This window comes from Onychostruthus taczanowskii, unplaced genomic scaffold (assembly GCF_017590055.1).
Source record: "Onychostruthus taczanowskii isolate IOZ18803 unplaced genomic scaffold, ASM1759005v1 scaffold47, whole genome shotgun sequence".
In the NCBI taxonomy this organism is placed as follows: Eukaryota; Metazoa; Chordata; class Aves; order Passeriformes; family Passeridae; genus Onychostruthus; species Onychostruthus taczanowskii.
Genome location: NW_024502236.1, coordinates 5,890,463 through 5,908,227, shown reverse-complemented (window position 1 = coordinate 5,908,227; position 17,765 = coordinate 5,890,463). Strand labels below are relative to the sequence as shown.

The window sequence follows — 17,765 nt, the reverse complement described above, 5'->3', positions numbered from 1 at the left end:
CTAGAAAAACTGTTCCTTCTAATTTAGAAAGTGTTCTTTCTGCCAGACTGTTTTTTAACCAAGATTTATATATTTGAATTTTCAGATTATTTAGTATAATTTATAAATCCAGATGTAAAATGTTATAACATATGCAGCTTCTGTGGACTCCCAGAGTGTGCTTGTTCCCTGAATGTATTGCAGTAACATTCAGAAAGAGCATTTGTTTTTGCAGTAGCTTGAGCTGTAATGAGCCATTATTTACATTGGAAGTAAGGTCTGTTATAGAATCATGATACCTCTTTAATCTTGCCAAAATAATAAGGTAGAGCAAAGCTTTAACATCCAGCCATTCATGAAATAAATATATGACCTAAATTCTTCCACAGAGTAACTCCACTGAAGTCAGCAGAGTTATGTTAAGAATAAGTTCAACCTGATGTATGGCTTCCTGCTTTCTTAAGCAATACATGTGTCTGTGTGTGTGTGTGTGTGTGTTCAGAACAGAACTGAAATATAAAACCCTGCTGGGGCTAGGACTAGCAGTTATCAAGCAAAACAAGTATAATGTCTAAACTTGGATTTGAAGCAGTAGCTTGCAGAATGAGACTCAGAATTAATGTATAAACAATGCACAATTATCATCTTAGCCAAAATGAAACAAAGGCAAAGTAAATACTGTTATTGAAGGAGTCTTGTATTATTTTTAAATTTTTTTCCTTCTTTTTATCTTTAACTATTTCAGTAACATATCAGAGAGGAGGAGAGGCCGTAAGCAGTGGAGGCAGGTAATTATGTGCTTTATTCTTATAGGTATAAATTGTGTGCAAATTAATTTAAGGATTCTGGGAGTTCAATTGCCCTTGTAAGTGATGGCAGAATAATCACTTGCATAGATAAGTTTTAGTTCATTATATTAATGTATACATTTTGGCCATATATTTTCTGTCTAGGAGAAGAATATATGGTTTGAATTTTTAGGTTGACTTCCAAAACATGATTTGAAATATTTTCAGCTTTGTTAACCTGTAAAAACTGCATCTCAAAAAATGAGCAGCAGAGGGAGTGCTTTAACTTCAAAATAAAGACCTGGCTTACCACCTGATTAAGGGAGTAAAAGTAATTAAGTCGTGGCCTTTATGAAGATCAAGAAATATAGCTGCTTCGCAAATACTACAAAGAAAGAAAACGTTTATTGGTAAAAACCATTGATCACATAAATGGCTTATAAGGTAACATTTTAGAAAAAAAATGTTTCTGTGAATGCAAAACAGTTAAAGCATTGCTTAAAATAGATGGGGCACTGAAGGAGAGGGAAGCAGGTTGTAAATTTACAACCATCCACTCTGAGAGCCAGGTCCATTCCAGATTGAGGATTGAACTAAGGCATGTTCACTGGGCTTACGTTATTACTTAATGAATGGCCGTGGAGAAAACAGTAATTTACATTTCCTCTGTAGGGGTAAAGTTTTCTTCGGGAAGAAAAAGAATGGTTTTAGCAAAAAGGCAGGTCAGAGCAGTGGTGTTTTAGCAGCACACCATTTTTTTTTCTAGGTCACATTCAAAGATTTGGCATGATGCTGAAATAATGCTAAAATCTCAGAGACCAGCTGGGCAACAAAGTCCTGTAACAATTCCTGTTCACAAGTGGCATCTCATGATTCCTAATTTGCAAGACCATGCAAAAACTTGGTAATTGTGAAGATTAGGCATAGAATAAAGCATTCCCAGTCTATCTGAGTGCTGTGCAGAGGTGAGGCTGTTCAGCTCCTGCTGCAGCTGGACCTGGCATATTACGAGGAATTGCAGATATCTCTGCCCAGCACTGTGTGCTGCTGTGCTCTAATGGCCACAGGAGCATGGAGGGAAGCCTCTAGAGCAGTTACCATGTGACTTTTGAATGGAAAAATCTGTAAATCACTGGGTTGCTGCCCTTACAACAGGAGAGTGAGAAAATAGGGGAGAAGAGGGATGAACCCTCTCTTTCCCTGAGAGTTGTTCAAAAAGATACTCATCTGACATCCTTTGTGTTCTTTGTGCCACTGTGTTTTCTCACTCTTCCCTTAGCACAGGCTAGATGAAGCACTCTCAGAGAACAGAAATGAACCCACCAGTGTCTACATAGTGCACAGTAATTTTGTTACTTCTACAGCATCAACTTCAGTTTTACTGTCCTAGTGTTCAGCAGCAGTGCCAGAATCTAACAATGTAATTGATTCAAGGTGCAAACATCTGTGCTGGCTTTGTTCATTTGCATATATAGATAGCATTGACAGCCTGTGCGATGTACCTTATTTTGTAGAATATGAAACATAGTTCTGCAATGTAAAAAAAAAAAACAAAACAATTTTTGTATATGAAACCATCTTCTGATATCCAAACCTAAGGTTACTTTATATATGCAGTGTTTTGAAAAGGTTCAGCATTTTTGCCAAGTGCAGTTTTGTGAGCATGTTAAAGCATTTTTCAGATTTCAAAATGTCACAGTGATATATTTCAATATAATCCCCACTTGTGTGATGCTAAAAAAAATACCCATTTCTGTGGCAATCCCTTTTCTAGACAGGATTTGAATAGTGGTAATTGTGCTGAGTTGATTCCAGCCAGCACCCACACAGCCACTTGGCTCTGTCCACCCCTGCCTCAGACCCCATCCAGTAATTCAGGGAGTCAAGAAATTTGCTGCCAAAGTTAAATATCTTTGGAAATTATGATCTCAAAGTATCACCAGGTTATGGATCTGTAATGCAAGCATCTCTTGCCTAAGTGTCTCCAATTAGTAGAATTCTCATATGCTTATATACATCACACCACATTTCTTACATGACAGCAGGTGTGAATGCAAAGTAAATTTTAGAAACAAAGGATCTTTAATTCCCTGTGCAACAAACCAGTACACAGATCTTTAAAGTGCTGAAACATTCTGGGATGCTTTGTCTTCTCTCAATGCCTTGAGGTGTAGGTTCCTTGTAAGAGCAGAGAGTAGGGAAAAAAACAGGGAATTTTAAACCAGCTGGCCTGCTCACAGGCCTACACAGCTGTATATTTATTTCAGATTTTTTTTAAAAATACTTCTTTACTGAATGCATATTGGCTGGTTTGTAAGCCTGACAGCAAGTCAAGCCTCATCACCTCCTATGTTAAATTGTCAGATGACATATGCAGTACAGAAATATATACACATATATGTATAGATCTTTCAAATGTCATTCTAAGTCTATGACTTAAGCCTGCAGCACTGACAGACTCTATCCCCCACAAATAACTGCATGCAGCTTGTATTTTCAACTTGCAGTTTAAGAGGATTAGCATATTTTATTTTTGAAGATCATCACATCTAATATAATGGAAAATAGTTTCTGCACTATTTCAAATGGAAAGTTGCCTTTTAAATCCCAAGAGAAGGGGAGTGTGTTCATATACGTGAATGTGACAGTAGCTAAAATTATGTATTTTTTTTAAAAACACCTTAGTTATCAAAGGTAATTTTAAATGGTGTGGGACTGTAACATGCCCCACTGCGTTGTTAGCATGAAAACTCACGAGCCACCAAGGATTCTACAGAATATTCATCAGAGTGACTTTCACACTCACTAGAAAAATTCAGCAACTTGGAAAACTAGGAATGCTGTTTCTTTCTGCTGATGACAAGATTACGCTTTATTCCAAATGCTGCCAGCATGCAGCATTCATATCTGGATATTTTTTAGGTGGTCAGTATTCCCAAGTACCTCAAACTCTCCTAGGAGCTGAGTGGCTTTCTCCTGAACAAGTGTGTGTCACCCACTCAGCATGTTTGGTGAGATCCAAATGCTCCCAAGCCACAGAGATTTCTGTTATCTGCTGTTCCCTTTGATGTACCACAGTAGTACTATCTGATGATGAGGAGAACTTGTCCATAAATAACCAAGAACTTGGGAATATTCACATTTAAATTTGTTTCTTACTTATGCGTATCCATCCTGCTTCCATGTGTGAATTTTTTATTTATTTGACTTGCCAATTTCCTCTTTTTTCCCTTGCTTTCTTTAAGAAAGCTTGAAGGGGCAGAAAAATAAAAGTGCAACCTCCTAAGAGGAAAAAAAAAAAAATTAAAAATGAAAACCAAAGTGACAGGTAGATGTTGCACAGCAACATATAGTGTAGTCCAGCAAAATGAGCTGATGCTGCTCTTGACTGCTCACTCCTGAGTGATTTAGGAAGGACCAGGTTAGACAGGAGACTTGAAAATGCTAAATAATTGAATCAAGCTGAGTTTTTACTGAGCAAGTACTCAAGCCTTTTGGTACTATTTTGTAACATCTCACTGTTTGGGAAGAGTGTCACTGCAATGTGAAAATGTTTAATTTTTGAAATGACCAAGCTTTGTTTTTAAAGGCCTGGACTCCTAAACATCAGTGAACCAGCCACTCAGCCGTGGTTAGCAGATACCTGGCCTAACACAGGGAACAATCACAATGACTGCTCCATCAACTGCTGCACCTCTGGCAATGGCAACAGTGATAGCAACCTCACAACATACAGTCGACCAGGTTAGATATGTTTCTACCTTGCTAAGGAATCTTCTTTACAGAGTACATGCTTCTAATACCTGAGAGAGTGTACAGGTTTGTTTGGGTTTTCATTTCCAATGCTTTTGGGTTTAATATAGTGTCTCCTCTATGTCATGATTGTGCTTTTGGTCCCTTTTTGGATCCTTTCTTGGTCCTATTTGGATAGTTGTAGCAAGCTTAAGGAGTCCCTTCAGAGTTCAATACTGCCAAAACTCACACTGAACTAATACATTTTAGCTTCTGAATAGATCAGATAAGGTCATTTTTGGGTTGTTCCGTACATCCTTGTTGCTTGGAGGGAGAAGGAGAAAGACCAAAACAATGCTAATGTGGTTTTCCTTCTGGTTTGGATGTGACGGGAAGAAATAAAACATTGCTACAGTGCTTGCAACAAAGTCAGACTGTTTTGACACTCAGAACTTCGCTTTGAGTGCCATTCTGAACAAAATTGGATAGCTGATGTTCTGTTTAGGGTGTGTGAAAAAAGAATTTAACTTCACACATTTAAGGAAATTACAAAATGTTAGGTTAAGTGGTAGTTCCTGGGAGCTTGAGCAGGACTCAGAGAGCTCTGGAATAAAACCTTGTGAGTTCTATGGAACACATTTGAGGAAATACCTCTCAGAGTGCTAACTGTTGCACATTTTGTTTTAAACAGACCTTAGGTTCCTTTTGGTTTAACCTTGTGTTAATGATGAGGAATGAAATAAGTCTTTTCCACTACAAGTATCTCTACTGGGTTTTGCTGTTTTTTGCTAGTAGCATGTCCCAGCAATCCAGAGGGGGAGTGTGTGAGGTCGCATAAGCGCCAAGCAGCATTACCTCCTGTAATTAATGTGAAACCAGCTGAAATGGCTGGTAATTCATGAGTAGTGGTAATGGCAATTCATCTCCTGTGTAATGCTGTCTGACAATGACCAGTGCCAGCTGCTTCAGAGCAAGGTGTGAGATTTTGGCAGTAGAGGCTTGTCTCTCACTCTGGCTGAGGACATCATGTCCGCCAGTACCTGTATGAAAAGGTTTGTGATTCAGGGATAGTTCACTGTGGCAAGAACAGACATAGCAATTCTGGTAAATAGCAAATTCAGAAAAGGAAAAGAAGGCACATTTTTTATGGTTGCAACCTATTATGACATCTTGTATTGAACTGGAGTGGCTTCTTCCTCATTTTAGTTTCATATTAAGCTTGGTTCTGTCACAAAGTGTTTCCTTCCTTTCAAGTAGAACTTCAGAGCTTGTGGGTCAGACAGAGTGGTCTCTTCTTTCCTGGAAATCGTGCCAAATGTTCTTAATTCTGTCATCGTGGGCTGGTTTATGCTCTGAAGCAGCAGCGATGGATGTCCCCTCAGTAGTTGTGAATATGCAAAGTAGCTGCATTTTTAATTGCTTTTAAGTATAGCACTGTCTTCCAAGTCTACCGAAAGGGAACCGATTGTTCCAAAAGTAGGTGCTATAAAAAATCTAACTAGATAAATTTCTGTTATATAGGTAAACCAGTTTTAAGAACTTGTTATGAGGAATTCTAATGTGTCTCTGTAAAAAATGTACCTACTGCATATATTGTATTGATTATATTGCCTCACACACAAATCAGATGTAGCTGCAAATGAAAAGAAGTAAAAACATATGTTCTAAATGACTCTGCAAGGATATTGTAGCAAAGCCTGAGGTATCAGGAGTGAAGAATATAGTGTATATATTATTGCCCAGTATAATACAGACTTGGAAAGGAGGAAAGACTAGTATGCAGTAGGTGAGAGAAATGAAAACATTTAATCTCTAGAAATCAAGAAGTTGAAGACTATGAAGCAATAAATAACAGAGGCAGTAAAAAACACCTCACATAAGAAAGAGAAATATATCAAACAGTAAAGCCTTCAAAAAAACCCACAGGCTGGAGGGCATGAAATGTGCAGTGATAAGTTCTATGTGGCATGTTCTGATACTGTTCCTTAGTCACTGAAAATGTGGATCGTTGGTTTTCTTACACAAGCATTATTTTCTTCCCCTTTCTCGGGTAATATATCTCTAAAAATATGTATGTGTTAGGGAATGTTTTTGAAATTGAAAATCTATGTTTGCTAGTTATTTCATTCAGAGTAACGGTAAAATTTTGAATTCTGTATGTAGTTTGACTTGCCATCCTCTCCAGTAAATTCATTGTGGACACAGGTAATGGACTTCAGGTTTTGAATCAAATTCATTAGCATAAATACCTCTTCTTTTAAAAGAGGAAAAATATATTCCTGGTGAGTGTTATGTAATTACTGATGCATTAATGAACTGGAAAATGAGAAATTTTGCTTAAGGATCATTGAATGCTAGTTCCACTAAGCCTTCTAACTGCTGACCCACAGACTACTTTACTTCGTTCAGTATTCTCCCAGTGGACTTGATGTGGAGAGGAAAAAATATGTGGGCTTCGTGTCACACAGTGGGAAGAGAACATGGAAAGGCAGGGACACTGATTCATGCAGTGGCCAGAGCATCAGCACATGTCAATTTACTGTCTGCAATAAGTGGTGGTCTCAGGATGCAGTAAATGTCAGAAGAATGAATTCATGCTGTTTATATGAAATATCTTTAGCATACAGGACAATGTATTACTGTGCTATTTCATATTTTGCATTATCCAAAGCAACTGAAAATCAGCAAAAATTCCAGATTGCTTTTCTGCCTTTTTTGTTTCAAATTAAAATACAAGATTGTACAAGCAAACAATGATCAAATAAAGACTTGCTACTGGGTACAGAGTTACCTTTTACATTGTACTGTTTTTCTTTAATTCTCTTATATGTGATCATTTCTAAGTCTGTTTTATGACAACCTGTTGTATGTCTATTTCTTACCACAAATACAAGAGTGTCTAGATACTGTTGAGGGGACATGAGTTGAAGGTCTTATTTAGTTACTCCTGCTGTTAAGTTTTGGTTAAATTTCCCTTTCAATGCAAGTGATTTTAATCGTAATTACTAATTGAATTTATATACTGCTATGAGAATAATGTCTAAAACCATGAACGTTTATATGGTCACTATGGGAAAGCCCAGCAAGGTAAGTCATTGTAGATACAATTCAGCAGGTCTGAATTACAGTGAATCAGAGCAGTGAACCCTGCTTTTGGAGCAGTAGTGTATAAGGTAAATAATATTCTGTAAATTATGTAGTTAATGGCAATATCTCTGCCTCAGTGTGTCTGCTACATGGATCCAAGCCGTGTAGTTGTGCAGTGAGGAAATGTTAGAGGGGGTTTCATGGAAAGTCTGGTGTGGGCGAACACAATGACCTTTTCTCTTTTCTCTCCTCTGTGGTTAGCCGATTGTATAGCAAATTACAACAATCAGCTGGACAACAAGCAGACAAACCTGATGTTGCCTGAGTCAACTGTTTATGGGGACGTGGACCTCAGCAACAAAATCAATGAGATGAAAACCTTCAATAGTCCCAATCTAAAGGACGGAAGATTTGTCAGCCAGCCTGGGCAGCCCACTCCTTATGCCACCACTCAGCTCATCCAGTCCAGTATCAGCAATAATGTTAACAATGGCAGCGGGGACACGAATGAGAAACACTGGAAACCCTCTGTTCAGCAAAAGCAAGAGGTTCCACCCATACAGTACAACATTATGGAGCAAAACAAATTAAACAAAGGTGAAGAGCTTTTAGCTTGTTTCTCCTCTTTAGGCATCAGAGGAGTTTTGACCTTCTGGTTCTGGGAGTCTAAAGCTTTCAGGTTCAGCAATTACAGGCTTCTGCAGTGCTTTTAGACTTCTGCCTCTTTAGATTCAGAAATACACCGTTTGCAGTGTCAGAAAGTTAATTAGCACCACGATAACCTTTCTGATATTGAATTTATTGTGAAAAATAACAAGCTGTGTCTTTAGAAAAGAGTTAAATAAAATACATTTCCTGTGGATATGAGATTAATTTAAATTTAATAGTAGTTAAGGGATTGGTTAGGAAAGAGGCCAGATATTTTATTCATAAGCCAGCTGCATGGTAGTCACATTATACTCTACCTTAAATTTTAAATAGGTCAACCTACTCTTCCTAGTCGTGGATGGAGACTCATTAAATCTACATGCTCATGTAAACGAATGAAATTTTGCATATCAAACTCTGTAAAATTGTATTGTGTTGTACACTGGGGGCACAAATGGAGTGATCCAATTCATTTTGTTCCTAGCAAGCCTTCAATTCTCATATTGAGAGGCAATGCTACCGCACACAGTTTGGGAAACTAAATTCTTGTGTTACCCTGACTAAAGTCTGTGGATCCAGAAGCTAAAAATAAATTGATTTCAGTGCTAACGGGAAATATCAGAATGTGCTTTTGTGGCCTTGAAGGCATGTTTCTTTAATATACTGTGTGGGAGCTGGAAGAAGTAGGTATGTAATTTCTTCTTTCTAGTCCTCCAGGCTACCATGCAACCTCTTTTAAAAACCTGATTTGCAAAACAGTATCCCTAGGAGTTGGACCCATTCTAACTTGGAACTTTTTGCAAGGTTGTAACTCAAGTGATCTCATAGTGATAAGTGATCCAGTAAAAAAGAGACATTTCATTACCGGAATGTTGATTTCTCTACTGGACCCATCTACTCACAGAGGAGTTCAAAGGGCAATATAAAATGTCACACCTTCCCTTGACCTAAACATGCCAAAAGAAAATTCAAGGGTTTTGGCTCCTTACTAGAGGGTGAAAGTTGTATTTTTTTGTAATTGTTCTCTTTCATGAACTATGTATTACGTACCTCTTTGGGAATTAAAACATGTTTGGTTTTTATGTGCTGGAAGATACTGCATCTTTCAAATTGTGTATATTACAGCTGCATATTCTCTAGCATACTGCAGTGTGGAAAGGCCCCCTTAAAGCATTGTCTGCTGACAGTCATATATACATATTTCAGAGTGCTGATTTACTGTTTATCCTCTGTGTAAACATATGCGGTATGTAGGGCTTCAGCGTGGTCTGTGGAATGCAACTAGGCTGAGAAACTATTATGGAATACACTCTGGTGTGAAATTTATCATTTTGCTCTTTTTCCCATGCTTACATTATCACAAACATTTCTGCAGCAGATGGGAACTGAATTCTTAGTTTTGTTTATTTTTGTTTTGATTTGCTATTTTATGAGTCGATATTCTGATCTTGGTTTTCTCATTTCCTAAGTCAAAGCCATCTTGCTGCTGACTATACCTATAGCTTTTGTGATGGGAAGTAACTGTTTTGATGAGTTACATGCTGTGCTTCATTGTCACTACTTTATGTCCAGTGGTTCTGTTTATGACGCAGTTTTATTTGCTGTATGAAGAGTAACCTACCTCCTTTCTGTTCTCTGTAAATTGTAATTGCTTTTTAGCACAAGGGTATTGTTCTGCCAGATGAATATTTTTGCTTCTGATGAAGTTTTACAGATCTGGTTGCCAGATCTAGATTTAAAAGTAATAAGTGCATACCAAGTGCTTTGGAACTGGAGAGCAAAGTTATGGCAACAGCTATTAGCAAAAAAGGCCCTGCCTGTAGAACCTGCATGATCCAGTGTAAATAAAAATATTCTTGCAGCCAGCAGACCTGAAACAAAGATTTCTCTGTTGTAAGCCAAATTCAGTTGGAGCTGCATTGTTGCTTCAGCAGATCATTCAGCCCTTGTCACACAGAGCTGACTCTTATGGGGGTGTGTCACCTTTTAAGTACCAAAAGTATTTACTGCAGTCCATTGGTTGCCCTGCATGCATAAATTAGGCAGAGACCATGGAAAATCAATCAAGGTGACAGTATTTGTATGCAAAATGCTCACACATGTGATAGTTAGATAAACAAATAGATAGATAGATTCATTGATACTTGGTTGCAGAGGCTTTGTGAAAACCCTGTGCACAGAATTCCATTTCACTCCATTTTAGCTGTGCAGCTACTAAATTCCCATTATTTCCCCTAAGCCTACAGTAAGAGGCAAGATAAAAATAAAAGATGATTGCAGGATGATTTTTCCTTCGCAAAATGAATTTGTTTCTAGTTCTCTAGCTAAAGGAGATCTTACTTTGTGTCATAAAGCAAGTATATAAAAGTAGATGTGTTCCTGAAGGGCAGCATTAACTATACCATTAAACTTGCAGATTACCGAGTAAATGACAACATTGCTCCAACTATTCCCTACAACCAGTCATATGACCAGAATACAGGTGGATCCTACAACAGCTCAGACAGAGGCAGTAGCACATCTGGTGAGTACCTGCAGTATTTTCCAAGCCTTAGGCTTTGTGGTGTCTGGATGCTGTAGCCATGGTTAGCAATATTTACTGGGCTTAGAGAAGGACTGATGGGGAGGAATCCACAGACAGTAGATGTTGAACAGCACAAAAACTGTCCCAGTGGGTGCCTGTATTTCTGTTACATCCTCAGGATTGCTTAGTGTCATCTAAATGTCAGTTAAGTAACAGATTTTCTGAAATTGTGAGTCATGAACTCAAATAGCAGTTGGATTTCCTAATGCTGATGGTGTACGGGGTAATGTTGTGTTTTCCAGATGAGCAAGTCATAGCAATTTCTTTCCAACTGTCACCAAAATGAAAAAAAAAAAAGGATTTTAATTTATGAGTTACCTTCCTTGTACTGTAGTGACTTTTTTTCTCATCTCATGGGTCTACTTACCCAATTCACGAGCCAGCTCATGATACACAGCAGTTGAGTGATACCCAACAGAACTCTGCTTTAAAAAGTTTTTCATTTTGTAAATTAAATCCATGTATTTCGTTGAGTAAAAAAGCATTCAGGCATACATAAAATTTTTATAGGTTTCAGTCACTATATGTCAAAATTATTTTTGTACATCATTTAGATATAGGTGGTAGATAATTAATTTTTGTTTCTAATTGGCATCTTCTATACAAACTATCTAAATGTCCTTTATAAAAATCTTGAAACAAAACAGCTTTTTGTGTACTCTGTACTTTGGGACCACAGAATATGTTTTAAATCAAAAGGTATGTTTTATCATTGTAGTATAACCTTTTCACTTCACTTCCATGTTTGATTTCCAGGTATATGAGCTAAACCAGAAACTACACATAGGCTTGGTTTGGGGCTTTACTGTAGGTGTGGTACTTAGGCTGTGTTTATTTACATCAAACCAGTTTCAGGGTGAGTTACAGCCACAGTCACAAATGCCTTGAACTTTACATCGGCTGATCAAGATGCCGACTTTTCCCATTCTGTTCTGTTTTCTTTGATAGTACAGTTGCCTTAATCCCAACCTGTGCATTGTCCTGACCAATTGTGACCGAGGCACAGCAGAGACATAAATATGTTGATGAGCCCTGCTGTGCCTCTGGATGATCTGAATTCTCAGTGGCTGGGAGGAGATAAGTACAACTCCCAATTCTCCCAGCCGCTCAGCGGTGTTGTTCTGGGAGACAGCCTTTTGCCCATTCCCAGGTCTAAAAGATCAGGATGTGGTGCTGAGCCTGTCCTCAATGATGTTAAGACTTGAAATTCAGCATGAAACATCTCAGGGGTATGAACCATGCAAATTAAAAATGAGAGGGTGGTGTTCTCCATGCTGATACCTATTAGGGTTGTTAATAACTCTAGCAATTTATAGTCCTATGCGAAGGACTCCAGCAGGAATGAAGAAAGGTGACCAAAGTAATAAATTAATTGTGTTGAACCATGTATATATATCATGGTGCTCAGGATACAGAATGCAGGTCGCCTTGGGATAGTTAGTGTCTTGTTTGACATACTAAGGTACCACAAAAACAATTTAACATAGCTAAAACATGTGTATCTAGCAGCTAATGTGGGAGGATAATAACCAGAACTACTGTCAGTAAGAGTGGAAAATCTGAGACAGCAGAAGTGAAAAAAACAACCTTCCTAAATTTCACTGCAGTATATTTAATCATGTATATAATGCTTTACTATGATAATATAAAATCATGCCTCAGTTTAAGAGAGAAATGTGAAGGATTCTAAAACATACTCAAAATCACAGTGACTTTATCTACATAAAAGGAGTTTATCTACAATAAAGATGTAACAATAACAAAGAAGTATTAAAATGTATATATACCAAGGAACAATGGTTGGGCCAGTTCTCATCTTAGCCATGTCCAAACTTAAAATTTGTGACCACCTGAATAATTGGTCTTATTCACAGTTGTTTTAACTGTTAAGGCTGCATTGCTTTATTATGAGCTATAATTTTCCAGTAATAGTAGTTGAAAACATTTGTGAAATACTTAATCGATCTTTATTTTTTTTTTCTGTTATTTTAGTTCTTCCAGCAATTATTTTCAACTGCACCTGCCATTTAGACTAAAAGTAGTAATTTCATTGTGCCTAAAATGTTTCAGTGGACAAGTACAAATTACCTATATTCAGTGACTTAATGCAACAGTAGAACTTTAATAGATCATATCTGTATCATATTGTATTTTAGGTTCTAGCAATTAAATAGGATAAAGGCACTTCAGAAAATATGTCTACAGCTCATTTGTTTTAGATGATAATCTTTAATGTAATTAACAGAAGTAGGAAGCTCACTCTTAATGACATTGCTCGTAAAATTAATTTATAGTTTTATCGCATTTTGACTGTTTGTTTAAAAAATTAAAGTTTTGTATCCCATGTGTCTTTTCCATGCTATGTTAAGTTTCTAGTTAAATTCAAACATTTAAAATGTAGATCAATTCTTCAAAGAGGCTACAAGCACAAACTAGTGTAAAAAGGAGGAATGCCAATTTGCTCCAAACTGAGCAAAACAGCAAATTCTCAAAGAATGCAAGAGCATCTGGGAAGGGACTGAAGTTGTTTTGGTTTTCATAGCTAGTGCTGAGGAGATACTACAAAGCATTACAAATATGTGCTGCTTTTTATTCCCAGGGAGTCAAGGGCACAAGAAGGGTGCTCGGACCCCAAAGGCTCCCAAGCAAGCTGGCATGAACTGGGCAGATCTTCTCCCACCCCCTCCAGCACATCCACCTCCCCACAGCAACAGCGAAGATTACAGTCTTTCAGTGGATGAAGGGTAAGACTGTGCACCTCCTACTTTAATCACTAGTTAATTGAAGTGTGATTTGCCCTACAAGCTGGCAGTGAGACCTTCCTCCAGCACTGTTCTGGTGCTGCTCTTCGAGCTGCAGCGTGGCAATTCGGAGAGCACTTAGTTACAGTGGTGTGCACCCACTCAGCACATCCTTACTGAGCTGTTCTCGAGAGCACAGAGAACAATGGTTTGTTTCTGGGCTGTTAATACATGTATCAGATATGCTAATTACACAGTACAAATTTAAGTCCTTATTTTCTTAAAAAATTAATTTTAGCTATGACCAAGAAATTCCTTGTCCTGTGCCACCTGCAAGGATGTATCTGCAGCAGGATGAGCTAGAGGAAGAGGAAGAAGATGAGCGAGGTCCTACTCCACCTGTCCGAGGAGCAGCTTCCTCTCCAGCCGCTGTCTCCTATAGCCATCAGTCAACTGCCACTCTCACCCCCTCTCCCCAGGAAGAACTCCAGCCCATGTTACAGGACTGTCAGGAGGATCTGGGACACACACAACACCAACCTGACCGGAGGTGTGTGAATGCAAATGTAGCGAGAGAGATGTGACAAGAGTCATCCGAGCCCCACGGAAAATTCCTGTTGAATTTAGTGAGGCCAACGATTTCCCCCTTGTTCTGTTGCTATTTAACTTCTAATACAGGATGCTAGAACTATTTTAACCTAAGAAATAAGTAATTAAGTTACTTTATTATTGTACCATGGGAAGAAACACAGTATATCACTTTAGGGTACGTACGATGCTGACATAAGTTAAATTCACAGTCATCAGGTTATTAAAGTGGTATCGTTAGCACAGCTTACCATATAATTACAGTTCCATTGTTTCCAATAGATTTACTGCATTATTACCATAAAATAGCATGCATTATTTCACAGTAACTGTGCAATTAACTTGTCACCAATATGTATGAATATATATAAATATATAATTTATATAACCTATAGATTTTCTTCCTCTCATAAATCCTAATACAGGAAATTACTGCTTGCAAAATTTTCTTAGCATTTCCATCTAACCTTATTTAAAGGAATGACCAACATTAATAAAGACAGATATTTGCTACAGGGAAATTTTGTTTCTTCTCTGAGTTGCTTTTACAACTGTTTTGCATATAAACTCTCACAGCTTCTCTCCCATAAAACAGTGAATTCTGAATGAGCCCTTTTATGTATGATGCTTGCATCTCTTGGCTTTTGTTAAGAAGGCAGAGCTTTTCCATCCCAAATGATGGGCTTTTATTATCTTTTTCCTCCAGTGGTTTGCAAATATTGTTTGTTACCACAAATATATAAACTTACTGGTAGCATTCTATGTAGAATTTCTATTTTTAGCAAAATGCAAACCTCTTACAATTAAATTTGTATGATTTTTCTAAGTAGACTCTGTCAAGCTTTGGTTTTTCAACATAAGTTACTGGATATTTATAGATGTATTTTCCAGAATGTTTTTTAAAAGTTAGGTCATCTTTATGGTCCCCATTTTGTAAATAGGCAGTAGTTATACATCTCTTTTTTAAAGGGGTCTATATCCGCTTTTACTTTAGCTCCCCCCTGCTTGATTTGCCTTGGTTTGTTTCCTTTAGTCTTTATGGTAACACTTGTACTGTGTATCTTTTCCTCCTTTCCTCTTCTTTCCTTTCCTCTTCCTTATCTTCCTGAGTTTTTAAAATCACTCTTTTCATTATTGGATGGTTAATTTCCTGTCATTTCCATTGGCCCTGGTATGCTGGTCCACAGAATGTTCATTTTAATCACTTAAATTTTCTGGATTATTTGAGAGGTAAGACTAGGTGGACACAAATGAAAAGGGGAAAAGCTACATCACCAGTAGTCATAAGTGACTTTCCAGAATCTCTGTGTTTTTCTGGAGGCTGGGACATGTGTCCTGACACACAGAATGGAGTAGACACAGAAGCAGATGCACACAAACAGGTATAACCAGCCAGCAACTGCCTGGAAAGTAGAAAGTTTGCTCAACGCAAAGACTCCTGGCTGGTCACCATCAATGCCACCAAAACTTAGTGGCAGAGGGAGCTGGAAGGATGCTCCAATTTAAACTCCCACTGGCATACCACTTAGTCTTTTTGTAACTGAGAAAAAAAAAAAAAAAAGTATATTTATTTTGCCCCTCCTACAATGGCTAAATCTATCTTTGCTGAAAATCATAGGATTTGTTAGTGACTAATTTTGTCTTTTCCATTTTACTTTTTCATACGTTTTTTCTTCTCTTTTTGCCACATCCATCTCATCAGTTTAAAAGTAGTCATATAATTCTATTTATTTGATTTGTAAGGCTTGGCTGGCTACCTGTTCCATCTGCTGGCGTTGATACGACCCCGGGCTGCTGTTGAGGAATTGGGTGTCCTGTGCTCAGCAGGTGTAACCTGTTCTGGAAGGGTGGGGTCCTGTTTTGAATATGGTGTGGTAAAACTTCCAAACTAAGAACACATTCCAGGTGGTGCCCTTCCACATTGATTTTGGGTGTTTTGTAAACGGTGTATAGTGAAATGGTAAATGGTGTGTAGTGAAAATAATGCCTGAAATGCTGTTTGTCATACTTTTTATTAGCTTTACTCATAGTTCTGCTGGGTATTATTTCGTTTGCTAGTCAGAACCCGGCATCTAGAGTAGGATTCTGGTGGTGGGGGTGTACTGTAATATTTCTCTGTCTGGTGAGCTTGCTGAAAATAGAGCAAACTGAAATACAAACCTGTGGTCTGGAAGAGTCAAAAAGCAGAGAAAAAACCTAAAGATTTAGTGGGATAGCAGGTGACATCAGTGTTAAACCCAGAGCTGAGATGGGAAACAATGTCACTGTGAAAGCAAGAACCTGCATCAGATAAAGGGAAAGAAGTATTGTTAGTTCTGGATGCCCGTGAACCAGCTGCTCTCAATTAGCCTATCCCTAAAGGTTGGCAGCTAAACTACATTTTCAAGAATGCTGACATATTTTGTAACCAGTTGCCTGTCTTCTAATACCAAAACCTAGAGAATAGACAAATATATCACAAGGACATTGTCACAAGAGCTTTAAATTAAGGCCGTAAGACTTCATTGAGCAAGCTCTCTAGTCAAAGCAGGTACAGATTACAGGCAGCAACAGCTTCTGGGATTTGGGGGTGCTGTTATAAAATGATTACTGGATATTTATCCCTATTTTTCGTTCTGTTCAGTACTTAATGCAGCAAGTGAGAAACAGTAATGATGTAGTCCAGGGAGGATCCAATTGCCTCTTGCTATAGAGTATTAGGTCTTTCCTTGCTAACATTTCTTTCTAAAATTAACATATATTCCCATTTATTAAAATTTTTAAAAAACCAGCAAAACAAATTGCATGTCACCCATACAAAAGAGTTGAGTTAACCATGAGAGTCACCATTTCTCAATGAGATAATAAGAGGGCAAAAATGACAAAGGAAAATTACTTTGAATTTTTTTTTCAAAGCAGACTGCAGTAGAAATTCCTGGTGAGCACAGCCAGCAGAGAATGGGAGAACCATTACTGCAGAAAGTGTGTTTTCCTGGCAGACAAATGGCACTTAGAGAGCGTGTCTGTGGCCCCATGAAGAACTGTTGACAATGTTGCTACCTGGAACTTCTGAGTGAAGTATTAACTAATCTTGAACATTGATCTGGTGTCTTATACTTTGCCTCCTTAAGCTGGAGATACCATTACTGACAAATTAAGATCAAAATTAGTTAACCTATACATCTGTATACATGGTGGTATCCCTAAGGCCTAGAACTAACAATATGGTAGAAAATTATTTTATTTCATCACCTAGATCAATTTAAAAAATAATGAAATTGCAGTCTCTCTTTTCATATCTTTCTGAATCACCAGGGTGGGTGGAGGGAAGATAATGTTATGGAGCAATCTATTTAGATAGATGCATCTGTTGGCATTGATAGTTTCAAGCTATGTGTTTACAGTTATTTCTTTTGTTTATACTCTCAAGGGTGCACAAATAATTTTTTAATAGCCATATGATCTGTAACCAACTGTTTGCTTAGCTCTACATGTGTTATTTAGGGAAAATGAACAGCATTGTCATGAAAGGCAGTGATAAAGGAACCGTATTAAAAAATCAAACTACTTTGTGATAGATTTCAAGCTACATAGCTGTCAGTTCTGATTTACAGCAAAAGTATGAATTTAAAAACAAAC

At 37.7% G+C, this 17,765-nt stretch overlaps 1 protein-coding gene across 1 annotated transcript in view; it reads left to right on the top strand.

Annotated features, from left to right (window-relative positions):
* ROBO1 (roundabout guidance receptor 1) overlaps nt 1-17,765 on the top strand; it is a 295,424-nt gene that overhangs the window by 262,863 nt on the left and 14,796 nt on the right. The window contains exons 20-25 of the mRNA XM_041414791.1: nt 725-767; nt 4,357-4,511; nt 7,848-8,183; nt 10,651-10,758; nt 13,418-13,562; nt 13,858-14,109. Of these exons, the coding sequence (XP_041270725.1) occupies nt 725-767; nt 4,357-4,511; nt 7,848-8,183; nt 10,651-10,758; nt 13,418-13,562; nt 13,858-14,109 (1,039 nt within the window). The remainder of the gene's footprint in view (nt 1-724; nt 768-4,356; nt 4,512-7,847; nt 8,184-10,650; nt 10,759-13,417; nt 13,563-13,857; nt 14,110-17,765) is intronic.